This window comes from Oncorhynchus gorbuscha, unplaced genomic scaffold (genome assembly GCF_021184085.1).
Source record: "Oncorhynchus gorbuscha isolate QuinsamMale2020 ecotype Even-year unplaced genomic scaffold, OgorEven_v1.0 Un_scaffold_35:::fragment_2:::debris, whole genome shotgun sequence".
Lineage (NCBI taxonomy): Eukaryota > Metazoa > Chordata > Actinopteri > Salmoniformes > Salmonidae > Oncorhynchus > Oncorhynchus gorbuscha.
This window is the reverse complement of record NW_025745210.1, coordinates 488,644-499,367: the sequence shown is the minus strand read 5'-3', so window position 1 is coordinate 499,367 and position 10,724 is coordinate 488,644. Positions and strand designations below refer to the sequence as shown.

The window sequence follows — 10,724 nt, the reverse complement described above, 5'->3', positions numbered from 1 at the left end:
GAGTGTGTGTGAATACCAACACAAAATCATTAAAGTATGATTCTCTGTGTGTGTGTGTGTGTGTGTGTGTGTGTGTGTGTGTGTGTGTGTGTGTGTGTGTGTGTGTGTGTGTGTGTGTGTGTGTGTGTGTGTGTGTGTGTGTGTGTGTGTGTGTGTGTGTGTGTGTGTGTGTGTGTGTGTGTGTGTGTGTGTGTGTGTGTGTGTGTGTGTGTGTGTGTGTGTAATAGCTCTCCAGACACCTGCTCTGCTGTGGTACAGTCAGACAGTGGGAGGGAGCCTGCAGCGCGTACAGGAGCTCACAGAGGTACACACAACACAGCTGCTCCTATTCCTTCCTCCATCTCTCCCCCTCTCTCTAGCTCCTCCCTTCCACCTCTCACTTCTCTTCTCTAGCGTTAACGGACTAGCTGACTCAGACACCCAGGGGGCCTTCATCGCTCTTCGACCTGTTTAAGATGAGCCCTGTGTGGGATGCCCCAGTCATGGCCTGCCTTTACCCTGGATGTATTTGTGTAACAGAGTTAAGAATGTACCATAAGCTCACTCCACAGCTAGCTTGAAATGTCACCAAGGGAGCTATCCAATTGATACCTTTTGGGTAGCTCAAATGGATGAAACGTTGTCATGGAGGGCGGTCACTTGTGTTGTGAAGCAGAGGATCAGTTGATGGAGCCCAGTATGAGGCAGTTGGACAGTGGGGGAAGCTCAGTTGTCAGCAGCAAACTGACCTGTTAAACATGCTTACAGCTTAACACTATGGGATCCACTTTTCTTCTCAAAGGGGAGTGCTTGTTGGCTTGCTTGTCAATACATGTCAGTGATGAAGGTCTGGTAGCTGGAGTGCATGTCTTTACAGGCTCGAACATCACTAACACACACAGGCTGCTTTTACGTCGAATTGATCATCAAAGGACACTGCATCAGCTTGGCTGGATGCACACACACAGATGAACCATCACTACTACACATACACAAACACACACCACTACTGACACGCATACACACCAACAGAAAACACACACCACTACTGACATGCATACACACCAACAGAATACACACACCACTACTGACACGTATACACACCAACAGAAAACACACACCACTACTGACACGTATACACACCAACAGAAAACACACACCACTACTGACACGCATACACACCAACAGAAAACACACACCACTACTGACACGTATACACACCAACACAAAACACACACCACTACTGACACGCATACACACCAACAGAAAACACACACCACTACTGACACGTATACACACCAACACAAAACACACACCACTACTGACACGTATACACACCAACAGAAAACACACACCACTACTGACACGCATACACACCAACAGAAAACACACACCACTACTGACACGTATACACACCAACACAAACACACACCACTACTGACACGCATACACACCAACAGAAAACACACACCACTACTGACACGTATACACACCAACAGAATACACACACCACTACTGACACGCATACACACCAACAGAAAACACACACCACTACTGACACGTATACACACCAACACAAACACACACCACTACTGACACGCATACACACCAACAGAAAACACACACCACTACTGACACGTATACACACCAACACAAACACACACCACTACTGACACGCATACACACCAACAGAAAACACACACCACTACTGACACGTATACACACCAACAGAATACACACACCACTACTGACACGCATACACACCAACATAAAACACACCACTACTGACACGCATACACACCAACAGAAAACACACACCACTACTGACACGCATACACACCAACAGAAAACACACTCAAAATCAGGTCACACAGGATATGAAACCTATGAAGTGAAGGAGATAATGGAAGATTTATTGCCCTTTAATTTCATTATTTGTATTTGTTTCTCCCTCCCTCCCTCCCTCCCCCCTCCCTCCCTCCCTCCCTATTTATTGAACTCAGCTGATTGCAAAAGAGTAGACAGCAGACTCAATGCTAATTTATGACATCCTTAAACAAGACAGCTTCTTTATCTATTGGATGGCCAATCGCTCTTCTCCTTCATTTCCTCTCATGACAGTCCCTGATTCTTCTGACCTTTTCCATAATTTCTCCCTCAATCTATCCCTCCCTCATCCATGACCTTCTCTGTCCCGTTCTCTCTCTCCTCCATCCCCTTCCCCATTCTTCTGTCTGTCTCTCTATCATTCTATATATCCTTAATCATCTCCGTCTCTAGTTTGCTCTGGCAGGGGTGTCCCAGCACTGTGTGTGTGTGTGTGTGTGGGGGGGGGGGTTTAGCCAACCGTTACTGAGTGGCTGTAGTGGTTAGGCTATGAGCTAGGGACCGTGGCTGTCATTTCTCAATAGGCTGACGCTAAATGGCTAAATCAGATTAGCGCCACTGTAGCTAAACTCAGACAGTATTAGAGCCTTAGGGCCAGGGTAGGCATGGTTACACAGATCATACACAATTACAGTGGTGACAATACAGAAGAAAAAAGCACTAGAGGTGGACGCACACACTGTAAACTACAGTAAAAGCATTTGTGACAAATAGAAAAGAAGCTAATTCAATTTGATTGATTGGTTGATTGACACACACACACACACACACACACACACACACACACACACACACACACACACACACACACACACACACACACACACACACACACACACACACACACACACACACACACACACACACACACACACACACACACACACACACACACGTACATATTTTAGAACCTCATCTCAGTCCTTCACTCCTCATTCTCTCTCTTAATGTTCTGAACACAAATCCTTCCCCTTCTGCAGGTCAGTGTAATTTCCTAATGGATGCTTGGCAGATGGAATTAGAGACAACATCCCTGCTGATAGAACCAGAGAGCATAGAAGCCCACAGTACAATGGCAACCTGCCAGAGCTCAAGGAATCCAGCCGAGTTGACGTACACCTCTACACTAATAGTGAACACACACAGAGACCCACAGAAATAAAACACACAGAGATTGTGGGAGTGTGGTTGTTTTTTTGTGGGTTTTCATTTGTTATAAATTCTACACAGTTCAATAAGAAGACACAAGAACACAGTACAGAACTCACAACAGAAAAGCGTACCACCAAATATACAGTATACCAGGAAGAGAAAAAAAACTCACATTGTTCCATATGTATAACAAGACAAGAATCCTAATTCAAACCTTTCTCTCTTCTGTTAGAACCAGTGGACAAACCATAAAACAACACAAGTCACAACTCAGTAGTTCTGAAGTACAAGAATCACCCTTTTTTTAAAGAAAATAAAACACTTTTTTTTATATCAGTTGATATATTTTTTTGTTACAAATAAAACCAAGCGTTCCAAAGTTGAAGGTATGCACCTGTTGGTCTCCCCCTAACCTCACAGGAGTCAGAACACTCATTAAGTTATGGAAATATAGATTTCTTAAATCATTAGACATATAAACACCATTGGAAAAACCAAATGATTCCCAGAAAAAGCAATAGTGGTTATAGTGACCTGTTCACAAGGCAATTTTTCCAGTGTATACCAATGATAGAGGACACTGCAAACAGCATTCATATATCTTTGTGCTGCCAATACAGGTAGTATCAAAAAGCGTGTGAGCCAGGGAGAGACATAAACCATATGCGCACCAAAACATTGGAACACCCCCACTAGGACACTCAATAACTCTTCAACTTATTTTGGCAAAAGAAATTAACATCATGTACACCATCTCGCCTCCCACCTCACCCCCACACTCTACCCCCTCTCCCCTCCCACCTCACCCCCAGACTCTACCCCCTCCCACCTCCCCTGCTCCCCTCCCTCTCTCCCTCATCAAGCTGTGACTAACCTGTGTCTGTGACGTTCGCAGGTGAATCTGTGCTCACTGTGTTGCTAACCCCTCCGGTCTGCAAAGCCAATCTGTGCTGAAGGAAATGGTAGTGCAGCTGGCAGAGATTTCAGATTGTCAACTGAGGACAAAAACGTTCCCCATTTGACCAGATTACTCCAATTTTCCAGAGCTAGGGGATGATAATTGGGTGAGCTGAGCGTAACAGGGAGTGTTGTGTTTCTGAAAATGGCTTTGCTCAGAGAAGGACAGTAGGCTATGAAATACAGTGAGAGCTGTAGCAGGGTCAGGAGTCTAACGACACAGTAAACACACAGATTCATTCAGATTCACCTCACATATACAGTAAGCCTCCATTTGATTGACAGGTTATACAGTATTCAGTTTGCAAAGACAGAGCAACAAAAAGAAGAAAACAAATGACCTGATACATAATATACATTTCGTCAACATTTTGAAACTAATTTTTACACCCAATAGCTTGTCGTTTTTGTTGCTTTTTGGTTTGAGAAAAATAAAACATTTACACCGGAAGGGATCAGGAAGTTAGAAATTGTCTCGGCTTTTGCTAAGGTAACAGCTGCAAGGAATTTGAATAAATGAATAGACATAATAATAATTTGAAATGAAAAACTAAACAATGAATTGATACACAGGGACTAGAGTCTTCTATTTCATGTCATCCTGTAAAGAGAGGACTCTGGCCAGGACCAAAGCAAACAGGGAGATAGGGGGTATGTTCCCCCAGCTTAGAACAGTCTAGAATTATATACAGTACTATAGGCTCTTATCAGAAGGCCGGAGTGGATTTAGGTTGGAATGACTTTTGACTTGTATAAGTGGGCCCGGCTTGCCCTGGTCGACCGAAAAGTTTTGTTTCAAAGTACATCTGAAGTATTGTGCCTAATATGCTGCTGATCTTCGTATTGGGCAAGGAATATGATCATTAAGTTTTATGTAACTGTAGGCATGATCTCTATGTTACGGGATAGAATTCAGAGTGACACAATAATCCACGTAGGGATGAATACATTAGCATGACAGTTTGTGTTTTCCCATGTCCCCCAGAGTGGGCTAGATGCAGACTCCACACAGAACAGACACATCCAGTTCCACACTGACTGAACGAAGAACAACCCACAGCTCAGATACACAATGCAATACAGCACACACTCACACACACACACACACACACACACACACACACACACACACACACACACACACACACACACACACACACACACACACACACACACACACACACACACACACACACACACACACACACACACACACACACACACACACACACACACACACACACACACACACACACACACACACACGAACGCACACACACTCCTGCAACAAACAGTGACTTAATGGCATTTTGTGTTTGGATTGGGGTAGAGAAGGGTTACTGGAGTTGGCTAGAGTCACATTGGACACATGTTTACTCTACAGCTCTATTCTGCATGGGAGTCAACCAAGAGTTGTGATTGGTGGACAGGGATTATGCTCTGATAATGTCATGATGAAGTCAGTTGATGTTCAGTGATGTATTAGGTCTCATGTTTAAATACCCCCCCCCGTGGTTACCCCCATGGTTACCCCCATGGTTACCCCCATCCCTACAAAAACACCATCCCATTCCACCGTATTTTCTCCCTCAGTCCGATTGCTCCCTCTATCAAAAGTAAAACAAGCCCTGCTGTCGTTTTTCATCCATCCCTTCATCCCTCTCTTTCTGTCTTCTTGTGTCATATTCTCCTCTGCTCCTCACTGTGGAAGACAACAAAAAGCACCAGTAAATCCTGTGAGTCAATACAACATCGTGTGATATTATACAAGTCAGGAATCATCAACTAGATTCAACCGCGGGCCAATTTGATATTTAGCGGATGGTCGGGGGGCCGAAACATAATTACAAACCATTTGAAGACTGCATATTGACCTCAATAAGCCCTAACAGATATAATGTTTGACTAAAACATAATCATTTCAACCCATTTGTATACGATCACGTGTCTCTCTGTTATTCATGGGGAATACTTGGGAACAGATGTCTTTTTTAAAATCACTTGGAGCTGATTTCCTGGTGTTTTTCCAGTCTTTTATTGTCCCCCGCAAAAATAAAATATATATACAGTACCAGTCAGAAGTTTGGACACACCTCCTCATTCCAGGGTTTTTCTTTATTTTTTATTATTTTCTACATTGTAGAATAACAGTGAAGACGTCACATCTATGAAATAACACTTATGGAATCATGTAGTAACTAAAAAAGTGTTAAACAAATCAAAATGTAATTTTCCTGCATGTCTTAAAGTAATAATGGACTGTTGTTTCTCTTTGCTTATTTGAGCTGTTCTTGCCATAATATGGACGTGGTATTTTAGCAAATCAGGCTATCTTCTGTATACCACCCCAACTTTATCACAACACAACTAATTGGCTCAAATGCATTAAGAAGGAAAGAAATTCCAAAATGTACTTTTAACAAGGCACACCTGTTAATTGAAAGTCATTCCAGGTGACCACCTCATGAAGTTAGATGAGAGAATGTCGAGAGTGTGCAAAGCTGTCATCAAGGCAAAGGGTGGCTACTTTGAAGAATATAAAATATATTTTGATTTGTTTATCACTTTTTTGGTTACTACATGATTCCATATTTGTTATTTCATAGTTTTGATGTCTTCACTATTATTCTCAAATGTAGAAAATAGTAGAAATAAAGAAAAACCCTTGAATGAGTAGGTGTGTCCAAACTTTTGACTGGAACTGTATATATATATTATTTTTTTCTCAGAAACCACCTGCGGCCGCCAGTTGGGGAACCCTGATATAAGTCATTAAGCAGTTAATTTTTATATTGGTTATTCCTATGAATAATGGTTGTCTATAACTGAGGTCATATTCATGATGACACTGTAGCTGTAATGATTCCAGCCAAACCCAGATGCTATTCTAGGCCAATGCTTTGGTTTCCTGATCTCCTCTCCTCATGAATGGCTATTGGGTGATTGATTACTCATGAAACTAGAACAAAACAAAAATTGCACAACATTTAATCCATAGAAGGTTCATTTGGAGGAATGATTGTTGACATATATTTGACATTTGTATCTGAAAGCATTTTGGCCTTACCAAGACCTCCTTTAAGACTCCATAATTTTTCATTTGTAGGTGTAAAATGCTCAAGTTGGTGTCATATAAAGCTTTTCCGCTTGCTCTGTATTACGAAGAGCAATTTGATTTTAATAACACATTTCTTACAAAAATGTATGAATATTGAATAATACAAACATGACTATGGAAAAAATATATATTTTTAGATTTGGCACATTGTTCAATATATCGTTGAACATATTAGAATCTACAGCATATTAAAGTTCTAGAGTGGGATCTCTGTTACTTTTAGAGTTGTGATATTTGTATATTTCAATATCCATGTACTGTCACGACTTCCGCCGAAGTTGGCTCCCCTGCCTGTTCGGGTGGTGCTCGGCGGTCGTCGTCGCCGTCCTACTAGAAGTTGGCTCCCCTGCCTGTTCGGGTGGTGCTCGGCGGTCGTCGTCACCGTCCTACTAGCCGCTACCGATCCCTTTTTCGTTTGTCTGTTGATTTTTGTCTTATTAGTTTCACCTGTGTGTATTTTAGTTTAATTTAGAGTCCTTATATACAGTAGGTTGTCCCGCCCTTGTTTTGTGCGGGATTGTTTTTGTTACTCTGTTGTATGGTGGTTTTCGTGTGGTTATTCTCCGGACTATTTTGGTCCTGTGTTTGGGCTGGTCAATTGTATGCGCCCTGTGTGTTGGCGTGACTGTTTTTGTGCGCCGGAGAATAAATTGACAATCTACTGAACCCTGCTCTCTGCGCCTGATTCCACCCACCACTCCTAGTAAATCATGACATGTTCATATTTTTGTATATACATTAATTAATGTAAGAACATTGCTATTGAAATAAGAATACTACTCATATTACAGAGCAAGCAGTAAAGCTTTATATGACACTGTTAGATTCTGGGTTAAAATTGGAACATTGTTGCACTCAGAAATATAGTATATGAGGGGTGAAAGGGAATGTTTTTTACATCAGAAGTTAATGGTTATCTGTAGGAGCCAGAGTGGAAAGGAGGAAGTCACAGTATTGCTGTAAGGAAAATGGTTGGACATCTGTGGATTAGGCAAATGAGGGGTTGAGGTCAGGTCAGATCCCTTGAAGAGCGAAGTTATGTTTTTTTACCCTATTACTCTCTTCCTGTCAAACTATAAAAGATGTAAGGATTGGAGAGAAGGAGGAGAGTCTAAATTGGAGTATATATACTTGTGATGGTGAAAACATGTGATGTCTAAATGCAGCTCTATCAACCCTTCTGGAAGAATGAAACTTATCTAGTGTCCGTTGAGTTATTTACTCTGAGAATTAAAACCTAACAGATGATGTTGTCGGCAGGATTCACCACGATTTGTAGTCAAACCAAAGAGTCCAGAACAGTGGATCAGGAGCTGACAACAAACAGGAAGGCACAGTTCCTACACCTGTTTCCACTCATCTTGACATCTTGGAGAGATGAGACTCGTAGGCTGAACAATTATAGGATACGGACCTGGAGAGCATGAGTTTAATTCGGTAGGCCCATTGTGTAACGACTGGTCGTAGCTTTGTGGTATATGCCAGTACCATAAAGTTTAGGCTAAGTCTCATAAGTCCCGAGCAGGATAGTTCCAGGGGAGGGTAATATTTCAAGATAAAGTCCCGAGCAGAATCAAATCAAATCAAAGTTGATTTGTCACGTGCGCCAAATACAACAGGTACCTTACAGTGAAATGCTTACTTACAGGCTCTAACCAACAGTGCAAAAAAGGTATTAGGTGAACAATGGGTAAGTAAAGAAATAAAACAACAGTAAAAAGACAAGCTATAAAAGTAGCGAGGCTACATACATACCGGTTAGTCAGGCTGATTGAGGTAGTATGTACATGTAGATATGGTTAATGTGACTAATGCGTCTGGCCCCGCAGACTTGTGTATGTTGACCTGTTTAAAGGTCTTACTCAAGTCGACTACGGAGAGCGTGGTCACACAGTCGTCCGGAACAGCTGATGCTCTCATGCATACCTCAATGTTGCTTGCCTCGAAGCGAGCATAGAAGTGATTTAGCTCGCCTGGTAGGCTCGTGTCACTGGGCAGCTCGCGGCTGTGCTTCCCTTTGTAGTCTGTAACAGTTTGCAAGCCCTGCCAGGATAGATCTGTGGAGTGTAAATCTGATAAAGTCCTGAGCAGAATAGATCTGTGGAGGGTAAAATCTCATAGAGAGAGGGGAAGTCCTGAACAGGGTAGTCCTGTGGAGGGTAAAATCTCATAGAGAGAGGGGAAGTCCTGAACAGGGTAGTCCTGTGGAGGGTAAAATCTCATAGAGAGAGGGGAAGTCCTGAACAGGGTAGTCCTGTGGAGGGTAAAATATTACATTTACATTACATTTTAGTCATTTAGCAGACGCTCTTATCCAGAGCGACTTACAAATTGGTGCATTCACCTTATGACATCCAGTGGAACAGTCACTTTACAATAGTGCATCTAAATCTTAAAGGGGGAGGGGGGGGAATACTTATCCTATCCTAGGTATTCCTTAAAGAGGTGGGGTTTCAGGTGTCTCCGGAAGGTGGTGATCGACTCCGCTGTCCTGGCGTCGTGAGGGAGGACAGCGGAGTCAATCACCACCTTCCGGAGACACCTGAAACCCCACCTGAAACCCCAGGTGTCATAGAGAGAGGGGAAGTCCTGAACAGGGTAGTCCTGTGGAGGGTAAAATCTCATAGAGAGAGGGGAAGTCCTGAACAGGGTAGTCCTGTGGAGGGTAAAATCTCATAGAGAGAGGGGAAGTCCTGAACAGGGTAGTCCTGTGGAGGGTAAAACCCTAGAGTAATGGGTATATTGGCCAGACCTGTAAGAAGCGTGGAAGCCCAGTCTTAGTGGCTGTGAGAGCGCAGGGTGTGAGTGTGTGTTTGAAAGAGAGGTTAGTTTTATGCCCTGTTGGGGTGGTGAACCATGACAGATTATGCAGAAATAGGAAGACAATCATTTTGGTTATGTGGGTTATCAACAACAGTGAGGCAATAATATTTGAGGCAATATTGGAATAAGACATTAAGTCATCCGTATTCTCCAGTAATACATTTGCAGACGCTATAGTATAGGTTCTAATACAAGGTATTAATTGCCGTGACCAATTAGTTATAATCCGGGGAAGTGGGTCGCGCTACCTTGGAAAAAAGTTAAAAGGTGTGTTATAGAAGAGAGTTAACGAAATCTAAAATACCCAAGACACAGTCAGGAGAGGTTTGGGAATAATAACTATTCATATAGAGATAAACGGCCCCGCCATGGAGGTGCTGAAAGAAGTGCACGAGCATTCTACCAATTCAACTTGAATATAGGAAAGATTTTGCAACCTGGATAAAATTGGGCAACATTACTCTGCTGATGGAGAATTCAAATCAAATAAAGAATTCAATTATGACTTGGCAAAAAGACATAAAACCAGAATCAAAAGCTTAATATACCAGCGTCTTGATGTCAGCATTCTATCAACAAAAAATACAAACCGATAAACCCGGAATTAGTAGAAGTACTCAGCCACAGAAAGACTGGGTACGGGAGTGAATCGATAGAATTTGGACTTCTGCTTTGATGGTAGGTTCAAACCTGTGATCAAAACGGTAATTGCGAGGGGAGTGGATGAAATAGAGCAGGATGTTTTGAGAATTGAATATAACTTCGCTCACTTCGCAGACATCCGCGGGGTTAATAGGGCCACAGGGAA

At 42.5% G+C, this 10,724-nt stretch overlaps 1 protein-coding gene across 2 annotated transcripts in view; it reads right to left on the bottom strand.

Annotated features, from left to right (window-relative positions):
• Nucleotides 1-3,860: 3,860 nt before the first annotated feature.
• Nucleotides 3,861-10,724, bottom strand: part of LOC124017951 (basal cell adhesion molecule-like) — a 116,934-nt gene continuing 110,070 nt past the window's right edge. For both annotated transcript variants that reach the window (XM_046333191.1, XM_046333192.1), the window contains one exon: nucleotides 3,861-5,677. In XM_046333191.1, coding sequence (XP_046189147.1) covers nucleotides 5,675-5,677 — 3 coding nt within the window. In that variant the 3' untranslated portion in view covers nucleotides 3,861-5,674. The remainder of the gene's footprint in view (nucleotides 5,678-10,724) is intronic.